Genomic DNA, 23739 nt, shown 5'->3' on the forward strand with positions numbered 1-23739 from the left:
TTAAATCATTTTTACATTCAGCATAATGTTTGTGTCAAAAGTGTCTCAGTTTAATTCAACTGTATTAAACTGACATTAGGCAATAAAGTCATATTTACCGGTGGAGTGTTACTCCAGGTCAGGAATGAGTCCTGACCCCAAGTGATGAGTTCAGGACCTCAGGATCATGTTCACGAGTGAGGGGACGATGGAGCAGCGGGGGCAGAGCTGCAGTCGCTCTACCGCACCGTTGTGATGAACAGAGAGCTGAGGAAGGCAAAGCTCTGGATCTACCCTCAGTCCTGGTTCCTACCCTCACCTGTGGTCCTGAAAGCTGGGTCAGGACCCAAAGAACCAGGTCCAGGTCAGGACCCAAAGAACCAGGTCCAGGTCCAAGCGTCTGAACTGTGTTTCCTCAGGAGGGGGTCTGGAGTCTCCCTTAGAGAGAGGGGGAGAAGTTCAGCATCCGTGAGGAACTCGGAGTAGAGCCGCTGCTCCTTTGCGTTGAAAGGAGCCAGTTGAGGTGGTTCAGGATCATCTGGTAAGGATGAACCCTGGGCGCCTCCCTAGGGAGGTGTTCCAGGCACGTCCAGCTGGGAGGAGGCCTCGGGGAAGACCCAGGACCAGGTGGAGAGATTAGATCTCCACACTGGCCTGGGAACGCCTCAGGACCCCCCAGTTAGAGCTGGTTAATGTGGCCCGGGAAAGGGAAGTTTGGGGTCCCCTGCTGGAGACCCGACCCCGGATAAGAGGCTGGAGATGAGATGAGAAAACCTCATAAAGATCAAAGACATCTTTTCTACTTTCTTCACATCTTTTAAAGTGAATTAAATCAGAATGTTTTTAATCAAAACTAAAATAAAAAGAGCTGTGAACCGAGAGTGTGAGAGTATCTTCATCTGTTCCTGTGACAAACATCTTTAACTCTTAATTTATTATGCCTGTGAATGTTCTCATTCGTCCAGGTCATCGTTATCCTCAAAGCAATTTCAGTCAAAAACAACTGGACTGGTTGTTTGTCTAGGAAGACGTTTCACCTCTCATCCAAGAGGCTTCATCAGTTCATGTACGCATCTGACCAGGCTGGGACTGGTCCAACTAACTGGTGTGGAGATCCAGGTATTTAACCTCTCACAAGGCCGATGATGTCACTGACACTCTTTGTGCTCCAAGTGCCCACGCCCGTCGTTAGAGTGACAGTCGTTGGTGGGCAGTTGGTTTCGACTTCGTTAGTGCTCTATTGAGTCTGAACGACAGTCGTTGGGGTCACCCGGGCCATGTGTGAACAGTTGTCCTTTGAGGTTAGATTGTTGAATCTCCTGGGAAGGGATGAAAGGGCGGCATTGTAAATTACTACATTGTATATTACATTGTAAATTACACTTATCTCCAATTTACAATGCCGCCCTTTCATCCCTTCCCAGGAGATTCAACAATCTAACCTCAAAGGACAACTGTTCACACATGGCCCGGGTGACCCCAACGACTGTCGTTCAGACTCAATAGAGCACTAACGAAGTCGAAACCAACTGCCCACCAACGACTGTCACTCTAACGACGGGCGTGGGCACTTGGAGCACAAAGAGTGTCAGTGACATCATCGGCCTTGTGAGAGGTTAAATACCTGGATCTCCACACCAGTTAGTTGGACCAGTCCCAGCCTGGTCAGATGCGTACATGAACTGATGAAGCCTCTTGGATGAGAGGTGAAACGTCTTCCTAGACAAACAACCAGTCCAGTTGTTTTTGACTGAAATTGCTTTGAGGTTAATTTATCATCTGTTATCTCATCAGGAACATCCTCCACACAGAGGCAAAGTCCAGTCATTCCTCTTTTTTAATGTGAAGGTCGATGGAAACGTTACCGTGCAACAGAAACGTCTGTTTAAAATCATTTTATTTGGCAGAAAATCACAAATAAAGCCATGAAGATAAAGTGCAATTTACATTATTTCATATCCTTAAAGTACAACACAACAATTCTTTTTAAATCAACCCCCAAAAATATCATATTATCCTTTAATTCAATTATTGCACAACAAATCCACTCGTTGCATTCATGTTAAATGCGTCTGTAGTAAAATAATAATTCATTATGAAGTTTTTAATGAGTCAAAAGAAAGATTAGTCATGATTCTGATTTAAAAACAAACTGATTGAGAAAAATAAAAGCAAAAGCAAATTTCATAATAAACTGATCGTGTTTCGCTGTCGTTAAAGCTGCAAAAATTCATATTTTTTATTTTTTAATCCATACAATGAGACTTCATTTAAAATGATGTTGATCCTCATTCAACTCCTGGTTTTGATTAATCATTTATTGTCATTTTAGGACCTTTTTAAAAAAACGCTGCACAAATTATTATAATATAATTATTTACTTCTTATAAATCATCAATATCAACTGTGAGAATATGATTTTTATTCTTTATGATCGTAAACTTCATATTTCTGTTGTTTTTTAAACTTTTTATCAGATAAAATATGAATATAAACACGTGAACACGTCAGGAAATAACGGACACAGTTCACGACTTTCTGCCACAATCAATAATAAAAAAATGACCTGATGTTTGTGTTGAAGTGGCCAAAAAAAACGATTAATGCAGCTTTAAGTCGCAGAATTTGATAAAACGACGACACAAACAACAACAAGAGTAAAAAACATAAAAGAGAAAATCAAAAAAGCAGATTACGCAGAAAGTTTTTGGTGCCTAACCTCAACGATGCGTAAAGCACCGATTTTTTTACGTTAAATAAAACGTATTTGATCAACAAAGTTGATGAAAATACGTTAAAAACATCCATCCAGAGTCAAAAAGCCCTGAGATCGAACACAAACTTCATGCCTGTGCATTGATTTAAGTCTGAATATCACACAAACAGGTGATAAATGACTCTGTTATTTATTATAAGTTATAATAAATAAATCTCCCAACTTCCACAGAGGAAGATCGAAACACTGTCGGTCAGTAAAAGCTCTGACGGACCACAACACGTGGCGTCGGTCAGATAACCCGACGGACAGTTCTCTTCCTTTGTTTAAACTCCATTTACCTTATTTATCAACCATGGATCATTAATCGGTCACTCATCCCACTATGTATGTGGCGTGACCTCTGACCTTTGACCTCTGGCACAGTCCGAGGCTGGTGACATTTGGGATTTTAGGATTCGCAGCCTTTTCTAACTGTTGCAGTCGCTGGAGCTGAAAGCCCCGATACACCAAGCCGACCGGCGGTTATTGGGGACCGTGATCGGACCACGGTTGGGGCGTTTATGTCGGACCGTCGTGGTCGTGTGAAGGGGTCAGGGAATCGATAGCATTTTATTTCATCTTAGTCCAGATTTCGACTTTTGCACAAGCTTCTCGCACCACATAGAAAAGCTTGAAATGCAAACGAAACACAGTTGAAGTCGAAAGTTTAGACGCGCTTTCCCGTTCCCAAACTTTGGACTGCTACGGTGTAGATTTCCAAATGTGATCGTCACAGTCAACGGCTTCCCGGTTCTTTATGACGTGGAATTTACCGGCTTTAAAGTTGGAAAACAACCGTCCGATTGATTTCAAATTGTTTGCTCGAACATGCCGCCAAGCACATAAGAGCAAAAGAGACGCATTGGGCTTTTCTTTCACATCCGTGAGTTCTTCTGAGAGATTTCCTCGTCTCTCTTTTTACTAAATTGATTTGGTAAAATTGTGTGGACGCCACTTTTCAAGAGACGGCAAAGATGCAAAGAGACGGACCAGTTGTTCTTTTGATGGCGTCCGTTGTTTGAGGTCAGCTCGGTGTGTCGGGGCACTGAATCTGGAAGCTACTGCTCTAACGAGAGCGTTGAACCAGTTGCTATCAAAAGACAAACTGGTGACGCTCCACCAAGACCAGCTCCTTTACCACCAGACGGCGTCTCACAAACCATAATGAGGCTTCGAGATTCAAGTCTGGAACAGGATTCTGCAACAGCACGGCTTTTTTTCTAGCTCTGATTTATTCAGATGCTGGTTTTTTGGGATAGTTTGGGAGAAATCTGGTATTCCCAGAACGGCAGCAGCGTTCTTCCAGTGTTAAACTAGAATGGCTGCTTATTTTAACAACCAGAGGATTGTTAATGTAACACACTGTGTAACATCTGAGCAGCCTGTTCATATAAATGTCAAACTGCTCAGAAAAGCGTGACTTTCATTAAACATTAGCAACTGTGACTAACGTGACCAGTTGGTGTCGGGGAGGGTAAAACCACTCCCTCACTTCCTCTTGTTATCAACTATTGAGCATCTCTGAGTGAACCTCATGATTCACAAACAACAAAGACAAACCACAACCATGTTTCATCATTTAAAACAAGTCGTTTTGTTGTTTAAACTCAACCGTCACAATCGTTTACCGGTCGCCTGTTTTCAGAACGCTAAATAAAAGCACATGCTATCATATGAACTCGATAAGAATACATTGCTTCCGTACTTGCCGTGGCATTAGTTTCTACTTTTTTACGCAGATGACACACAGCTCTCTGTCGCTAATGACACCTGACAAGTTAACATCACGTTTTCATGTTCGTGCCCAAGTCACACCAGTGTTTCAGTCGAATTGTCCAAATCAGGGGTGTCAACCAAGCAAGAACACACCTGACTGGACTTACTCAATCACCTGAACTGTCATCACACAGTTGATTTGTTGGACCAGGTGTGTTTTTGATTGGTTGCAATGGAAACCTGCAGCCACAGCGACTCTTTACTGGATCACTTTGACACCCATGGTCTAAATCAGGGGATGTACTGGAGAAGTTAGCTTTTCCTTGTAAGATCAAATTCTGATGCTTAAACCGGCCTGCTCTGAGTCATCTGAACCCATCTTATGTAGACTTGCTGCCCCCGGTGTTCGTCTGTAAGAGGCTTGGTGTCTAGTTCCACTTTTTTTACGCGGATGACACGCAGCTCTTTGTTTGTCAATTTACCTTTACTTTGTTTGCCAATTGATAATTAGGTCGTAGCAGCAAGCTAACTTGGTGTGTTACTGGCTAGAGAGCAGCGTGTTATCTTCAAGCTCGCCCACTAGCGACACATGAAGTTGCTATGTCGCAAAGCTTACAGCGCCATTTTGTTTTAAAGGACAAGCTAATGAATTTCATACCTTTGGTGTGACTGGGCACGACATTTTGGGAGATTTCTTGTTTCTTGAGGTGCAGGTTGATAACCAGCTCAACCGTTAGCTTAGCATAAAGACAGGAAGGGGGGAACAGCTAGACTTGCTCAGTCCATAGGTGACAAAATCCACCTAGAGTACAGATAGCATCGCTGTGGACACACAAACGCGCTAATAATGTATTTCTGGACTGGTTGACTTTTAGCTTTAAACCCCGAATGAGCTTCTAAGAGTTAAAGGTTCGTCCTGGTTTTTCCACAGACCAGGACGAAAACATATGAAGGTAAAACGGATTTAGACTTTTAGTTAAAAGTTCAAAGAAGAAGATTGAGCTTTAAAAACACGACCAACGGAAAGTTATAACCTTTTCTTTCAACCTCCCTGAACAAGTTTAAAAGCTCGTTCCTTTCTCCTTAGCTCTGCTTCTCATAAAATATATAACATTATAACTTATCCCATAAATATTTCTATTTAATACGTAGTGCGTGTGTAGCACTTGCGTAATTTACTTATATTTAAGTTAAGGCACTTTTATAATAAATAAGAGTATTATTATTATTGAAGTCGCCGCATTTACACAATACGCAGTGACGACCTTTGGACCTGAGGTTGTCTCTATGTCTTCATGCTTCCCTCTTCTATCTCCCCCATCTCCATCTTGATCTGCTCATTTGCAGGACTGTACGAAGCTCTCGTGGCTGCAGATCCTCCTCGCCGGCATTTGCGGCTTCTCCAGCAGTACAGACCCCCGAGGACGGCGGCTCCAAGAAGGAGGATACCGGCGACGATGACACCAAACTTCACCTGCGTCAGACACCAACTCTCACTGATGCAGATCAACGTGGTGTTCACTGAGAGGAGACAAAGACGAGAGGAAACTGTTTGAATAATTGTACATAAAGTAATCTCACGAGTGCACGAGTGAGGGGACGATGGAGCGTGAGTTTGGCCGGAGAATCGGAGCAGCGGGGGCGGAGCTGCAGTCGAAAAGAGAGCTGAGGAAGGCAAAGCTCTGGATCTACCCTCAGTCCTGGTTCCTACCCTCACCTGTGGTCATGAAAGCTGGGTCAGGACCCAAAGAACCAGGTCCAGGTCAGGACCCAAAGAACCAGGTCCAGGTCAGGACCCACAGAACCAGGTCCAGGTCAGGACCCAAAGAACCAGGTCCAGGTCAGGACCCAAAGAACCAGGTCCAGGTCCAAGCGTGTGAAATGTGTTTCCTCAGGAGGGGGTCTGGAGTCTCCCTTAGAGAGAGGGGGAGAAGTTCAGCATCCGTGAGGAACTCGGAGTAGAGCCGCTGCTCCTTTGTGTTGAAAGGAGCCAGTTGAGGTGGTTCAGGATCATCTGGTAAGGATGAACCCTGGGCGCCTCCCTAGGGAGGTGTTCCAGGCACGTCCAGCTGGGAGGAGGCCTCGGGGAAGACCCAGGACCAGGTGGAGAGATTAGATCTCCACACTGGCCTGGGAACGCCTCAGGATCCCCCAGTTAGAGCTGGTTAATGTGGCCCGGGAAAGGGAAGTTTGGGGTCCCCTGCTGGAGCTGCTGCCCCTGAGACCTGATCCAGGATCAGAGGCTGAAGATGAGATGAGAAAGTAATCTCATATTTACACCAATCATCTTTACATGTAACCTAACCTTACTTGGTGTGTGTGTGTGTGAACAGCCAATTTGTGCAGAGTTGTTTTACAGGTAGAAGAAATCAGATGAGCGTGACTGCTGATGCGTCACCAAAGAGGCATCTGTGCAGAAACAGAAACTGCTCATCTGTTTAAAGACAGAACATGTTTGAAGGACGAGCAGCATGAGCTCCCTCTCCCTCTCGCCCTCAGAGCTGTAACTCATGAAGATAATGAATTGGTAAAAATGTGAAGACTTGCAGTTGTGTGCCCCCTCAGCTTTAGAGATGTAACTCATATTATATATCTATATATCTATATATCTATATATACACCGAGAGGAACTAAAGAGAAAGGGCTTGGAGGCAGAGTGTGTTTCAGAGCGGTAGGAGATCCTAACTGAACGCATCTCTGTCCGTTCTCCTGCAGGTAAAACATAAAACTCTTGTCTTTCCCTCTTTTGTTGTGTTTGGGATGTTTTAGGTGTTTTAACCTGACAGAAACGAGTCGTACCGCGTTAATAAAGCGTGTTTTCGCCTTTCCTTACTCCATAAATAAAGGAATGTAACGGTGTGAGTAGTTAGACTTAAACTCGATAATACGACTGTTATGAAACAGAAATGTGTGTTTTTTCGTTGATGCATTTCTCACAAACTTTATAAAAATCTGTGTCTGTTTGAACTTCTTATTTTTTTAATGCAGGAAAATAATTTCCCCAAACATGTAACGATATGTTCACACTGAGGAGAGAAGCAGCAGGAATGACTTCAAGAAAATAGATGAAAATAATAATAATAATAATAATAATAATAATAATAATTATGGCTCAGACTCACCGGTGTTTGTGTGAACTTTGACCTCCTCCAGAAAACTGCAGTTAACTAGAAAACAGGAGCGAAATCAGTGCACGAACAACAGCAGCAGCAAATATTAATGTTAATAATAATAATATTAATAATGAGAATAATATTATTCAGTGTTGGAGTAAAGATACATTTAAAATCACTTTAGTTTAATTATTAAAACAAAATATCACCAAGAAATTAACTAAAGTTTATTGTGATGGATGAATCTACGCAGCAGGAAGTCAATGAAATGAGCCCCGCGTTTACCAGCTGCAGCATTACAGTGTGTGTGTGTGTGTGTGTGTGTGTGTGTGTGTGTGTGTGTGTGTGTGTGTGTGTGTGTGTGTGTGTGTTAAACAGGAAGACATGAATGATATTTTGCAGTACTCACTTCTGCAGTGCGCTTCCTCCCAGCCCTGCAGAAAGGAAAGGAGAGAGAGAGATTAGTGGTGAACCTGGACCAAGCTTGTTCCGGTGTTGCACTGATTTTTAATAACGTGTTTGAACAAAATGCTGAAAGTGTGCACAGGAAAGGACCCAAAATTACCACAAAATATTCACAAGGAGACGAAAAACGACTAAAGTTCTAAGTAAATTGACTTCAAAGACAAACAAAACGACCTTGAACGACACGAGGCTCGTGAGTAAAAACCCAATAATATTCTATAAGCGCTGCTTCTCCTCCACGTCAACAATGGACTTCACACCTTTAAGTGGAAACGTTCGGCGTGTTTGAACCGTTCTTTAAAGGTTAAATGTTACAGCAGGTAAACTTTGTTCGGACTCGGCTACGACGTCTGCGTGGTTTAGATCCCCGTCCGTGTTTTGTTGATGCCGGTGTTTGATGCCGGTGTTTACCGAGGCGCAGGACGTTGTGTAGTGCAGGAAGTCCCGGCAGAGCGTCAGCGTGACCGAGCGATTCGTCACCTTCTGGACCTTATTCGGGTCAAAGTCCGGGTACCGGGCGATCACCGTTTTCTGGGAAACACACACACACACACACACACACACACACACACACACACACACACACACACACACACACACACACACACACACACACACACACACACACACACACACACACACACACACACACACACACACACACACACACACACACACACACACACACACACACAGAATAACACTGAGAGACCTACACCCTAACAACGGCTTCATAACAAACAATCACTTAGCAACAGGAGGACTTGATGTAGTGTGACACTTACGTTCAGGTCTTCCCAGCACGTCTCGCAGCGCGGTGAAGTGGGCGGGGCGGACAGCTCGTAGAGGATCGAACCGTCGGGTTGTCTGGTGACGCTGCAGCTCAGAGATGGTGCAGCAGCCGCAGCAGAAATCAGCAGCACTGCAGCAGGAAACAACACACAGCTGTGACTGAACGGAGACTCAGACAGAAACAAACAGCTTTGATTCTCTGACGTTGGATCCAGCGCCATCATCATCATCAGGTGACATTTAGATTCGGTTCATGAACAAATATCTGCATAAAATGAGATTCTAGGAAACCAAAATGACTAAACTTGATACAGAATGACTGGAAACGTCTTTAAGAAGAAGAAGAAGAAGAATTACTTTATTTATCCCGCACGGGGAAATAGAATTTTTTCACTCTTATTATTAATCATGTTACAAACACAGGCATGAAACACACACACACACACACACACACACACACACACACACACACACACACACACACACACACACACACACACACACACACACACACACACACACACACACACACACACACACACACACACACACACACACACACACACACAGGACCTATACATGCAATTAAGGAGAGATGTCAGAGCGAGGGTGCTGCCAGTGACCAGCGCCCCGAGCAGTTGGGGGTTCGGTGCCTTGCTCAACAGCACCTCGGCAGTGCCCAGGAGATGAACTGGCACCTCTCCAGCCACAAGTCCACGCTCCATACATGGTCCACACCGGGACTTGCACCAGTGACCCTACAGTTCCCAGCCAAGTCACCTATGGACTGAGCTGCTGCCGCCCCCAGATGGTTTCGTTCACATTCATCCGATCTTTCTGCCTCTAACGTTCAGATTCAAGTCCAAAGGGATTCAGACTTTACATCAGTGTCCGTTTGTGATCTCTGACATAAACGAAGCAGCAAAACAACTACAAAGAGACACAAAACAACTACAAAGAGACAAAACAACTACAAAGAAACACAAAACAACTACAAAGACACAAAACAACTACAAAGAGACACAAAACAACTACAAAGAGACACAAAACAACTAAAAAGAGACACAAAACAACCACAAAGAAACACAAAACAACTACAAAGACACAAAACAACTACAAAGAGACACAAAACAACTACAAAGAGACACAAAACAACTAAAAAGAGACACAAAACAACCACAAAGACACACAAAACAACTACAAAGAGACACAAAACAACCACAAAGAGACACAAAACAACTACAAAGAGACACAAAACAACCACACACACACACACACACACGCACGCACGCACGCACACGCATAGGTGGAAAGCACCTCACACTCCTCTGGCTCTAAGAATCTCTGTCACTGTTGAACACTTTCTAATGTTCCTGTTTAACGACATACTTCACTTGCACCGGTTCTTACCTGACACTCGCACCACAGCCGTTTGTACTTCAAGAGTAAAAGTCGTAGCATTTCAAGACCAAAAGTCGTAGCATTTCAAGACCAAAAGTCGTAGCATTTCAAGACCAAAAGTCGTAGTACTTCAAGACCAAAAGTCGTAGCATTTCAAGACCAAAAGTCGTAGCATTTCAAGACCAAATGTCGTAGCATTTCAAGACCAAAAGTCGTAGCATTTCAAGACCAAAAGTCGTAGCATTTCAAGACCAAAAGTCGTAGCATTTCAAGATCAAAAGTCGTAGCATTTCAAGACCAAAAGTCGTAGCATTTCAAGACCAAAAGTCGTAGCATTTCGAGACAAAAAGTCGTAGTACTTCAAGACCAAAAGTCGTAGCATTTCAAGACCAAAAGTCGTAGCATTTCAAGACCAAAAGTCGTAGCATTTCAAGACCAAAAGTCGTAGTACCTCAAGACCAAAAGTCGTAGTACTTCAAGACCAAAAGTCGTAGTACTTCAAGACCAAAAGTCGTAGCATTTCAAGACCAAAAGTCGTAGTACCTCAAGACCAAAAGTCGTAGCATTTCAAGACCAAAAGTCGTAGCATTTCAAGACCAAAAGTCGTAGCATTTCAAGACCAAAAGTCGTAGCACTTCAAGACCAAAAGTCGTAGCATTTCAAGACCAAAAGTCGTAGCAATTCAAGACCAAAAGTCGTAGCATTTCAAGACCAAAAGTCGTAGCATTTCAAGATCAAAAGTCGTAGCATTTCAAGACCAAAAGTCGTAGCATTTCAAGACCAAATGTCGTAGCATTTCAAGACCAAAAGTCGTAGCATTTCAAGACCAAAAGTCGTAGTACTTCAAGACCAAAAGTCGTAGCATTTCAAGACCAAAAGTCGTAGCATTTCAAGACCAAAAGTCGTAGCATTTCGAGACCAAAAGTCGTAGCATTTCAAGACCAAAAGTCGTAGCATTTCAAGACCAAAAGTCGTAGCATTTCAAGACCAAAAGTCGTAGCATTTCGAGACCAAAAGTCGTAGCATTTCGAGACAAAAAGTCGTAGCATTTCAAGACCAAAAGTCGTAGCATTTCAAGACCAAAAGTCGTAGCATTTCAAGACCAAAAGTCGTAGCATTTCAAGACCAAAAGTCGTAGCATTTCAAGACCAAAAGTCGTAGCATTTCAAGACCAAAAGTCGTAGCATTTCAAGACCAAAGTCGCAGCATTGACAGTTTTCGTTATTTGATAGCTGCGTTATTTACTCACACTTGAACGAATACGTACACACACTAAGTTGTTTATTGTTCTACACTTTATCTGTTTACCTTCGTAGTTGTTTCCTGAAATCACCGAAAGTAAAGTGAAAGCCTCAGTTGCAGATGGAGACATGACACTTTCACAGTGACGTGCTGAGTATCACAGCTGAACTCAGCTGCTGTGGAAAAGTGGAAAGTCCCACACCCAAGAACTAAAAATGTGCCAGAGTTCATTTCTATGGGAACTATTGAAGCACGAGTCTTTGTGTGTTTATTCAACTTTTATCAGCTTATTCATTCCTGCTCTTCTCCACTTTGGATCTATACTGTAGGTTTTCTCACTTCCTGTTTGTTTTTTTAACACGCACAACAAATCAAACAACAACCAACAAACAAACTCAATCAAAATAAATGAATGTAGTTTGAAGTTTGTGTCAAACTGTGAGGACCCTGGTGTTTGTCGTGACCTCTTCTTCCCTCTACCCACAACATCTCATTTCAACGTGATTCTGTTTGATCACGGATTAAAACATAACTATACATAATAAAACATAATCATAAGTATTGTTTTTGCATCATAATTGTCTCCTCCTGCAGCTGAACACGTGACCCACTTGTGTCTGAAACACTGTCACTAAATCAAACTCACCGAGTTTCATCAGGAGCTCCATGTTTCCGGTTTAACGTCTCTGCTGTTCTCCGGTGTTTGTTGTTTGTGTGTCTTTGTTGTGTGTGTGTGATGGTTGTGTGTGTGTGTGTGTGTGTCTCTGCTGTTCTCCAGTGTTTGTTGTTTGTGTGTGTTTGTTGTTTGTGTGATGGTTGTTTGTGTTTGTTGTGTGTGTGTGTCTCTGTTGTTCTCCGGTCTCTGTTGTTTGTGTGTGTTTGTTGTGTGTGTGTGAGATGGTTGTGTGTGTGTGTGTGTGTCTCTGTTGTTCTCCGGTCTCTGTTGTTCTCGTGTCTGTAGCTCCGGTGTTTGTTGTTTTCGTGTGTGTGTGTGTCTCTGTTGTTCTCCGGTGTGTGTAGCTCCGGTGTTTTTGAGGAAGTGTCTCATTTCTCCTCCTCAGCCGCTCCTGGTGACGCGCTGTCACTGCACTGCGCATGCTCACACTACGTCACTATGACGACAGGAAACCGAAACAGTTGTGGGGGCGCATGCAGCACCCTGCCGGGAAATGTCTTTGGTTTTGTGAAACAATAATAATAATAACTGTGATCAGTCTGTGACGTCAACAACAAAATGCAAACCATTAAGAGTCTTTATTTTAACTGAGAGTCGTTTTTATATAAATGACACAAAAGGAAAATAAAGCATGAGATGTTTTACATGTGTCGGCCATGAGCAGTCAAACTGTCCGCGCTTCACTTTGGTTTCATTGTTACAGGATCCGTGTTTAATACGGCACGACACGGGTTTCATCCGTTTCCCCCGATTCTAAGAAATGAATGCAAAGAGAAACACTTGCGTAGCTACAACTGTTCATTTTAAAGTCACGTAAAGTCAGATTACGTGTTTTCTACTTTTCTTTCTGCTTCATAAAGAAAAAACTGCCTAAAATCTCTAACATCAAAACATATTTAAAAAATCAAATTCACCTCCGTTCAAAACATTTGAATCAGGCTGAATCAGAGATTTAATGGTGTAAATGTTTGCAGATATATAAGAAAAGCAACAACATTCATTCATTCATTCATTCATCTTCATCCTCTTGTCCCTGTCGGGGTCGCGGGGGGCTGGAGCCGATCCCAGCTGACATCGGCCGTGAGGCGGGGTCCACCCTGGACAGGACGCCAGTCTATCACAGGACACATAGAGACGAACAGAGACAGACAACCATTCACACCTACGGGTGATTTAGAGTCATCAATGAACCGAACACCTGCACGTCTTTGGACTGTGGGAGGAAACCGGAGAACCCGGAGAAGACCCACGCAGACACGGGGACAACATGCTCCACACAGAAGGGCCCCAGCCGGGATTCAAACCAGGAACCTTCTCGCTGTGAGGCGACAGTGCTAACCACCACACCACCGTGTAGCCAAAGCAACAACAGCTGATGCTAATAATAAAAATATTAATAATAATGATGTTTATTAAACTAAAACTACTGAAGTGAAAAACAATGAAGGCAAAACTTGAGACAATTAAAATTAAAAGTCAAATAGATTAAGTCTCAAATGTGACACTCGTCGATTTTCCATATTTATATTCATTTTAAAAAGAATAAGCAATAAAATACCTGTGTATCCGTAGTTTCTGTAAGAGTTTGCCATCTCTTCTAGAAGTGAAATATCTTTAAATGAAAATAAACCTGTTTGTTAAACATGGATCCAAACGCTGAGTCGTTGACTGTTGAAAAGTTCGTCAACATGAAAGTATTAAAAACGTTCTCTGCAAACTAAACAACACTGTTATTTATGAATATTTCATTCAGTTCAAACACAACAAAGTCGATCTGACGACGTTTCACATATAGAGCAGGAAAATAACGTATTTATGATTTACATAGAGCAACAATTCCCCCATGAGCAGCAACAGCAGCCTGTGCACACTAGTGTGAACTCAACCGCAGCCACTGCTGCTACCAGGTTGGTTCTAGTACTAGGTTGGTTCTACTACTAGGTTGGTACTACTACTACTAGGTTGTTTCTACTACTACCGAAATTTCCAAGCTTGGGATCAATAAAGTATTTCTATTATATTATATTCTAGTAGGTTGGTACTAGTATTAGATCTGTACTAGTTTTAGGTTGGTACTTTTTTTTAGGTTGGTACAACTACTAGGTTGGTACTAGGTTGGTTCTATTACTTGGTTGGTACTAGTATTAGGTTGGTTCTACTACTACTGCAATTACCAAGCTTAAGTAATAAAGTATTTCTATTCTATTAAAATTCTAGTAGGTTGGTACTAGTATTAGGTTGGTACAACTACTAGGTTGGTACTAGGTTGGTACCAGTATGAGGTTGGTACAACTACTAGGTTGCTACTAGGTTGATACTACTACTAGGTTGGTTCTACTACTACTGCAATTTCCAAGCGTGGGATCAATAAAGTATTTCTATTCTATTATATTCTAGTAGGTTGGCACAACAACTAGGTCTGTACTAGTAGAAGGTTTGTTTTACTACCAGGTTGGTTCCACCGATGACCGGAACTGTAAGGTTTATTAGATGTCTGTACTACTGGTGCTAGATTGGTACTTCTACTTGCTGGTTCCACCTCTGCTACTACTTCCACCACTACTAGGTTGGTTCTGCTACTAGTACTAGGTTGTTCTACGACAAGGTCGATTCTTTTCAGACGTGACATTTCATGAAGAGTTTCTAGTTAAAGTGTTAAATCAAAGAGGTGAAATCAGATCAGTGTGTGAGTGTGAGACAGATCTGCTTCACAGTGCAGAGTGTGTGTGCGATGGTGAACACACTGAACTTTGATTTCAGCAGCTTCAGTCAGTGTTTCTGTGCACAGGAGAGACTCAGACCTGCAGAGGACACTGAACAACCGGGGAAAACCATAAACCCAGGATAAAGAGGTTCAGTGAACGTGGTGTTGAAGGTGTGGAGGTGGATCAGTGAGTCAGAGGAGACTCTGTAGAAGGACAGAGAGCCGGCAGGACAGTCCACATACACGGCTACTCTGTTAGAGACAGAAGAGGAGATGTCTGTTCTTCTGTTATTGTGCCAGACGGCGTAACGGCCATCATCACAGCAGAACAGTCTCCAGGACTGATCATTACGTCCAAACAAACAGTCTTGACTGTTTCCTTTCCTGCTGATTCCTCTGTAACTCACTGATACAAACACTCTTCCTCTCCACTCGACCTCCCAGTAACAGCGACCAGTCAGACCAGTTCTACACAGCAGCTGAGCCCAGTAGTCAAATCTGTCTGGATGATCAGGATACGGCTGATCCTCCTCCACACGTGTCACCTTCCGGTTGTTGTCAGACAGTTTGATTCTTCTGTGTACTGTGTTTGGGTCCAGTTCCAGTTCACACGCATCTGATGGAGAGAACAAGACACAACACAGCTGCAGGTTATCACCGGTTGATTAATGAACTACATGAACAGTTATTGTCAACAATACTGTGTTTGATTTCCTGGTGTGGGCCCGATGGTGACAGCTGATGATCCAAATCAATAAACATGTAGTGAATAAAGTAATAAAAGTGCAGCATCATCTTCCACTGCAGCACAAAGCAGCTCTTTGCCATCTGCTTTATAAACCTGTTATTAGCTCCACCAAAGAGCTCACATTCAGCACAGAGTTCACACTTTGACACTTCAGGTCTGAGAAAAGTTTCACCACAGTCTGGATTTTTCTGCCAAAAACTGTGAACTGTGTGTGGATGATTATCAGGACTGTGGCTCCACCGACCGTCTTTAAGGTGGTTTTCATTGACCAGGGCCAGACGTAAAGAGTCCATGTGTTTGCTGTTTGGTGTGACATGCACATGTTCTGTGTCTATCTGATCCCAGGTCTCCCATTAAGGGAAAGCAACAGGTGTGGGAGAAGTTCGGAGAAGTCATGGAAGGAGCACTTTGAGGAACTCCTTTATCCGACTAACACGGCCTCTTTTGTAGAGGCAGAGCTGGAGGCTGATGGGGATCATCGTCAACATCTCTGACAGAAGTCACTGAGGAAGGAAACAAGTCCACAGAGGCAAAGCCCCAGGATCCATGAGCTGCATCCACACATGATGAAAGCTCTGGGTCTGGAGGGGCCGCCCTGGTCCTGGTCCTGGTCCACACGTCTCTTCAACATTATATGGAAGTCTGGGACAGTGCCAAGGGAGTGGCAGACCGAGGTGCTGGTTCTCCTGTTCAAAAAGGGGGACCAGAGAGTGTGTACCAATTACAAGAGAGACGGAAGGCAAAGCTCTTGATCTACTGGTCAATCGTCTTTCCTACCCTCACCTATGGTTGTGAAAGCTGGGTCATGACCCAAGGAACGGAGTCGTGGGTACAAGCGGAAGAAATGAGTTTTCTCAGGAGGGGGGCTGGAGTCTCTCTTAGAGAAGTGAGAAGTTCGGCCATCTATGATGAACTCTGAGTAGAGCCGCTGCTCTTTTGCGTTGAAAGGAGCCATTTGAGGTGGTTCAGGATCATCTGGTAAGGGAAGTTTGGGGTCTCCTGCTAGAGCTGCTGCCCCCGCAACTCGATCCCAGATAAGCGGTCAAAGATAAGTGAGTGAGTGAGTTCTGTTGAATCACTGACTTCCCTTTGTTCTCTTTGTGGATTTTAAATTGATTGAATTCTTAAGACTCTGAGCAGAAAAACAGAAGCTGAATCCTGATCGAAGCTGAAGAGATTCATCTGTCTACTTCAGTCAAGAACATGTAAAAATCTAGTGTAACATGAGCAGCTGAGTTCTCATGAGTCAAACTGAAAACACACTCACACTTCCTCAGACCACCAGATCTCAACCACTGCGGTCCACCATGGTCTGTCCTGCAGGAAGACACAAGACACAATCAACTTCACTCAACAGATCCTTAAACATCAACCAGACTCCCTCAGTTAGAGACAGAAACAGTTTGTGTGTCCATACCTGAGAGAGTCCAGTCTCCAGTGTGGATCCTTGAGTCCAGCAGACAGAAGCTTCTCTCCTGAGTCTCCTGGATGATTGTAGCTCAGGTCCAGCTCTCTCAGATGGGACGGGTTGGAGCTCAGAGCTGAGACCAGGGAAGCACAGCCTTCCTCTGAGACCAGACAGCCTGACAGACTAAAGACAGATGGACACAGACAGATAGACACACACATAGAAAAAAAGCTTTAGCTCTTGGTAGTTACATTATCATAACTCCCAATGATCACATTAATATCACTGAAAATGTGTCCCAAGGCATCTGAGGATGTATCTTTGTCTTATTCTTGCTGGATTAAGGAGGAGGATTATCATCCCAATAGGACGAACCCAACGATGACGACCTTTTCAAACCTAATGGCAACAACAACTGCAAAGTGCATTTGCGGCAAGGTCTGCGAGAATGAACGCGGCTTTAAAATCCACCAGGCAAAGGTGAAATGCATGCTGCAGGAGAGCGCTGTGCAGCACACAGAAGTCTGGTGAGATGCAGAAGGAGCCCAGCCAAGAGACACCCAACAGTGCCCAGATCCTCCAAGCACAAAACTCTTCGGCTCCAAGCTGAGTAGTCCAGCAGTAGCAAATGAAAAAGCCAACAGGATACCAGCGTCCAGGTCCATGGTGCTGAAGATAGGGAAAGTTGTGGATGGAATTGCAATTCCATCCATAACTGAGAAACTATTCAAGAGCCTTAGTCTTCAACTGCAGCCTCAGGGATGCTAAATCCATCCAACCAAATTTGGTAGGCACCATAGCCACTGGTCAGGCAGGTTTAGGAGCCCACCCACAACCCTTCTATGACAAGGTAGAAGTAATATCCAGATCATTTCAAGTAATGTGAGTGCAGGCCAGGCCTGGACCACGGTGGAGGAGGGTCAATCATGCTAAAGCACGGTTACAGCCACTCATCCCAAATTGATGCAATAAAAAGTACATCCATTAATCAATATATTGGGGAAAATAAGAGTTAAGAGGGTCATCATCTGAAAATAGCTTAACACCAACCTGAGAGTCTCCAGTCTGCAGTGTGGACTCTTCAGTCCATCAGACACCAGATCCACTCCTGAGTCCTGCAGGTCGTTGTTACTCAGGTCCAGATGTCTCAGACTAGAGGACTGGGAGCTGAGGACTGAGGACAGAGCTGCACAGCTTCTCTCTGACAGGTTACAGCCACTCAGTCTGAAGAGGAATCAGCAATACATGAGACAGTAATGACAAACAATGGTTGTTAGTTCTGAATGAATAAAAACTACATTAATCTGATATTTATGTGAGCACGTACAGAGCTTTGTTGGAGGCTTTGACCACTGGCAGCAGCCTCAGAAGAGCCTCCTCTGAAGCAGAGTACTTCTTCAGGTCAAACACGTCCAGATCTTTTCCTGATGTCAGTAAGATGAAGACCAGAGCCGACCACTGAGCAGGAGACAGTTCATCTGTGGAGAGACGTCCTGAACTCAGGGACTGTTGGATCTCCTCCACCAGAGAACGATCCTCCAGTTCATTCAGACAGTGGAACAGATTGATGCTTTTCTCTGCAGACAGATTCTCACTGATCTTCTTCTTGATGAACTGGACTGTTTCCTCTTTTGTCTGTGATCTGCTTCCTGTCTGTGTCAGCAGGCCTCGGAGGAGAGCCTGGTTTGTCTCTAGTGAAAGACCCAGGAGGAAGCGGAGGAACAAGTCCAGATGTCCGTTTGGACTCTGTAAGGCCTCGTCCACAGCGCTCTGGTAGAGATGTGTTGGTTCAGGCTTGTTTCTTGTTTGTTCTCCTGACAGCAGGTTGACTCCAGAGTTGGTGAACGTCAGATGGACATGAAGAGCAGCCAGAAACTCCTGAACACTCAGATGGATGAAGCAGAACACCTTGTCCTGGTACAGTCCTCTCTCCTCTTTAAAGACCTGTGTGAACACTCCTGAGTACACTGAGGCTGCTCTGATATCGATGCCACACTCTCTCAGGTCTGACTCATAGAAGATCAGGTTTCCTTTCTGCAGCTGCTCAAAAGCCAGTTTCCCCAGAGACTCGATCATCTTCCTGCTCTCTTGACTCCAGTGTGGATCTGTCTCAGCTCCTCCATCATACTTGATGTTCTTCAGTTTGCACTGAACCACCAGGAAGTGGATGTACATCTCAGTCAGGGTCTTGGGCAGCGCTGCTCCCTCTCTGGTTCTCGTCACTTCCCCCAGAACTGTAGCAGTGATCCAGCAGAAGACTGGGATGTGGCACATGATGTGGAGGCTTCGGGAAGTCTTGATGTGAGAGATGATCCTGTCGGCCTGCTCCTCATCTCTGAATCTCTTCCTGAAGTACTCGTCCTTCTGTGGGTCAGTGAACCCTCTGACCTCTGTCACCATGTCAACACACTCAGGAGGGATCTGATTGGCTGCTGCAGGTCGTGTGGTGATCCAGAGGCGAGCAGAGGGAAGCAGTTTCCCCCTGATGAGGTTGGTCAGCAGCACATCCACTGAGGTGGACTCTGTAACATCAGTCAGGACCTCAGTGTTGTGGAAGTCCAGAGGAAGTCGACACTCGTCCAGACCGTCAAAGATGAACACGACCTGGAACTCTTCAAACCTGCAGATTCCTGCTTCTTTGGTTTCACTAAAGAAGTGATGAACAAGTTCCACCAAGCTGAACTTTCTCTGCTTCAGCACATTCAGCTCTCTGAAAGTGAATGGAAATGTGAAGTGTACGTCCTGGTTGGCTTCGCCTTCAGCCCAGTCCAGAGTGAACTTCTGTGTTAGGACTGTTTTCCCAATGCCAGCCACTCCCTTTGTCATCACTGCTCTGATTGGTTCCTCTCTTCCAGGTGAGGCTTTAAAGATGTCTCCACATCTGATTGTTGTTTCTGGTCTGTCGTGTTTCCTGGATGCTGTTTCAATCTGTCTGACCTCATGTTCATCATTGACCTCTGCACTCCCTCCCTCTGTGATGAAGATCTCTGTGTAGATCTGATTCAGAAGAGTTGGGTTTCCTGCTTTAGCGATCCCCTCAAACACACACTGGAACTTCTTCTTCAGGTGAGACTTCAGTTCACGTCGACAAACTCCAGAATGACTTCCTGAACGAACAAAGAACAAATGAAACCAGTGAGTGGATCCTACAGAAAACCAGACAACAGAACATTGAACACTGGCTGTATAGTTCCTCCTCCAACAGTTTCATTCAGCTCATCAGTGGAGGACAAACAGCCTCTGGTCTGATGCAGATGTGTGCAGCACAGTTTGGAAATGTAAACTTCTCCCACGCTGCCTCCATTTCCCTTTTCCATCATGTTAAAGACATTCAGATCCTCTTACTGCTCTGCAGACAGTCAGCCAGCTCCTCCTGCTTCATTCTCCTCAGGAACAACTGTGTGATCTTCAGAAACGCCTCTCTGCTGCTCCTCTGCTCTTCATCCTCACTGTCCAACATCTCCTCATCCTCCCTCTGACTCTCTAAGCATTCTGGGTAATCTGGACTCAGAACCTTGTGGATCCTCTTCAGCTCGTTCTTCACAAAAGTGACGATGTTCTCCTCCAGCAGCTGGAACAGAACGATGAAGTGGATTTAAACTGCTTCAACACAACATGTGATTCATCAGGCTGTTCCTGAACGGCCCCATCATCATTTAATATGGAGTTGATGAAGTTCACAGTGAAAGGTGTGTTTGCACATGTACGCACCGTAAACACTGAGTCCAGGTGTGTGTGATGCTGCTGAGCGGACCGATCAGTGGGAACCTCAGAGCTCTCCTGCTCAACTCTGTAGAGAAAACATCAAGTTTAGGGACATTTACGGACTCACATCTGTCCACTGATGACACTGTTTATGCCCTTTTCAGCCAACAAGTACAGATATCAATTCAAACTTGTAGTTTCTTTCAAGTCTTCCGGCAACCATCACCTTCTGACTGTTGTTTTTGCGTTTGCACCAAACATCAGTTTGGAGTATTCGGCCTTCTTGGAGACCCTGAATGGAGTCCTGCATGGGGCTCGAGTAGGGGACCCTATAGTTCTGCTCAGAGACTTCAATGTCCATGTGGGCAATGTTGGAGACACCTGAAGAGGCTGATTGGGAGGAACAGCCTCCCTGATCTAAACCCGAGTGGTCAACTCAAGAGATTACATCTCCACACTGGCCTGGAAACGCCCAGGATCCCCTCGTCAGAGCTGGTTAATGTCGCCTGGGAAATGGAAATTTGGGGTCCACAGCTGGAGCTTCTCCCCCCGCAACCCAACCCCAGATAAGTGGTTGACAATGAGTGATCAGCGAGTGAGTGAGTGAGAAAAACTTTGATAGATAATAAAGTTCAGTTTTAAATTCATACCTTCCATCAGAAGCTTGTCCGTCTTTAAAGTCATTAAACCAATCCTTAGACTGGTCACTCTTCATGGAAACAAAGCTGGGTCCAGGTCCAGGTTTCTGTTTCTGCATCCTGATACACACAAACTGAGTCATGAAAAGCTTGAAAAAAGTTTGAAATGGAAACCGTACTTTTGACCATATTCATGAATCTGGTTTGGTTTGTCATGATATTGATAAAACTAATAAGACTTCTTTTGAGAGCTGAGTTAAAGGATCAATATCATATTATACAGTAAATTGATACGTCTCAGAGTAGATCATGTTGTTCAGGAATGACTTGATATCCCCCAAAGCCCAAAGATTGGTAATGATCTTAATCCATATGATCTTTTTTAAGGGTGTGCAGCAAATCAACTTTTCATTTTCCTGAAAAAAGCTGTTGTCAGAAAGGCACGTTTGTCAGTTCAGAGCAGCACATTCAGGTTTAGGAGACTTGAATTGTTAAGTTTGCTTTCCTTGAGCTGAGAGGCACCTGATTCAGCCGCATGCTGCTGGATCCCTGTTTCTACTCTAAATTGTTGGTTTTCTGAGGAGTAAAGTAAAAATGTCTGAGGCAGAAAGAGCATCAGCTGTGACTACCAAGCATCAATGGAGTCAGTTGTTTTCCATGAGGTTAAAAATAAACATTTGGCTGCCTAGTTAATGTTCTTTCTTCGTCTGTACACAGTGGCAAAGACGAAAGGCAAAGCTATCGATCTACTGGTCGCTCTTCGTTCCTACCCTCACCTATGCTCATGAAGGCTGGTCATGATCAAAAGCATGAGATCACAGGTATAAGTGGTCAAAATGGGTTTTATCAGGAGGGTTGGCATCTTCCTTTGAGATAGGACGAGAAGCTCAGTCATATGTGAGGAACTCGGAGTAGAGCCGCTGCTCCTTTGTGTTGAAAGGAGCCAGTTGAGGTGGTTCAGGATCATCTGGTAAGGATGAACCCTGGGTGCCTCCCTAGGGAGGTGTTCCAGGCACGTCCAGCTGGGAGGAGGCCTCGGGGAAGACCCAGGACCAGGTGGAGAGATTAAAACCCAACACCCAAAACCACATTTTGTGTCATCATTCGATTGAGAACCTGAGAGAGCCAGATAATAAAGTTCAGTTTTAAATTCTTACCTTCCATCAGAAGCTTGTCCATCTTTAAAGTCATTGAACCAATCCTTAGACTGGTCACTCTTCATGGACAAACAGCTGGGTCCAGGTCCAGGTCCAGGTCCAGGACCAGGTCCAGGTTCAGGTCTTTGCTTCCGCGTCCTGATACACACAAACTGAGTAATGAAAAGCAGTTTGTAATGGAAACAATACATTTGTCTTGATTACAATAATACAGGGACTTCTTTTGAGAGTTGAGTGTCAAGATTAATATTATATTATAAATGGATCATGAATAATTAGATATCCCCCAAAAGCCCAAAGATGGGAAAGCATCTTACCTTCCATCAGAAGCTTGTCCATCTTTAAAGTCATTAAACCAATCCTTAGACTGGTCACTCTTCATGGACAAACAGCTGGGTCCAGATCCAGGTCCAGGTCCAGGTCCAGGTCCAGGTCTCTGCTGCTGCTCCCTGATACAAAGACAGTGGATGAGTAACGTTGTCCTGTTCATCAACATGTAATCTGATCAAAGATGGCGTCTCATCTCAGTGGATCATCAGTCGTTGGCTCTTTGTGAACTAAGAAAGTGAGTCGTTCATATTCTAAGCAAACATGTTCAGGAGCTCAGTGTGAATCATGATGGTGGAGTGATCTGAGCTCTGACATGAAGAAGAGTCCATCATCATCTTCCTCCTCCTCCTCCTCTCACCTCTGAGCTTTGGTCTGTCCCTCATGTTCCCCACACAGAGTGGTTTTAGAGAGAGGGGCTCCGTCCTCTCCGTCCTCACACTGGTTCATAGCAGAGTCCACGTCTCTGTCAGGACCAAATGCATTCAAATGACAGAAGGGAACATTTAAAGAGATACAGCCCAACACCGTTCATTCACATCCTCTCCTTCATTACTGACATCACTTCAATCAACTGGGGTTGAACATAAGACATTACAAAGACGGTAAAATAATGTTTATTATGACTATCTAAGAAGTGTTAATGGCTATTAAAACAATTTAAAACCTCATATTTACAGTTTTCCTGTTAGATTTCAGGTTTTAATGTGAAAGTAACAGTCAAAGGGAACTTCTCATTTATCACGAGCTAGGAAAACTCGTAACACAAGGACCAGTTCAGAATCAATTTCAAGTTTTAACAAATTGACTTTTATTCTTGTACACGAAGAGAACATACGGTATATTTAACACTTAAACTCGCTCTGAGGGAAGTCCTCTGAGCCGAGTCGTTCAAACGGGCAGTTGAACA

The 23739-nt window shown here is 44.1% G+C and overlaps 2 protein-coding genes across 2 annotated transcripts; both read right to left on the reverse strand.

Moving 5' to 3' along the window:
* Positions 1–1921: 1921 nt before the first annotated feature.
* Positions 1922–12458, reverse strand: LOC310966637 (uncharacterized protein). The gene is made up of 6 exons (XM_083940436.1): positions 12113–12458; positions 8817–8953; positions 8443–8562; positions 7976–8000; positions 7576–7620; positions 1922–5974 (listed from the first exon to the last, which is right to left on the reverse strand). Exons 1-6 carry the CDS (start codon positions 12132–12134, stop codon positions 5739–5741), a joined length of 585 nt encoding a protein of 194 aa, XP_083796562.1. The 5' UTR covers positions 12135–12458; the 3' UTR covers positions 1922–5738.
* Positions 12459–14834: 2376 nt separating this feature from the next.
* Positions 14835–23372, reverse strand: LOC310966634 (NLR family CARD domain-containing protein 3-like). The gene is made up of 8 exons (XM_083940433.1): positions 23191–23372; positions 20714–20792; positions 20348–20573; positions 18330–20109; positions 18053–18226; positions 17012–17185; positions 16862–16911; positions 14835–15462 (listed from the first exon to the last, which is right to left on the reverse strand). The coding sequence occupies exons 1-8, from the start codon at positions 23277–23279 to the stop codon at positions 14912–14914; spliced, it is 3123 nt and encodes a 1040-aa protein (XP_083796559.1). The 5' UTR covers positions 23280–23372; the 3' UTR covers positions 14835–14911.
* Between the last annotated feature and the right edge of the window lie 367 nt (positions 23373–23739).

This window comes from Echiichthys vipera (assembly GCF_963691815.1).
Source record: "Echiichthys vipera genome assembly, chromosome: 3".
NCBI lineage: Eukaryota > Metazoa > Chordata > Actinopteri > Perciformes > Trachinidae > Echiichthys > Echiichthys vipera.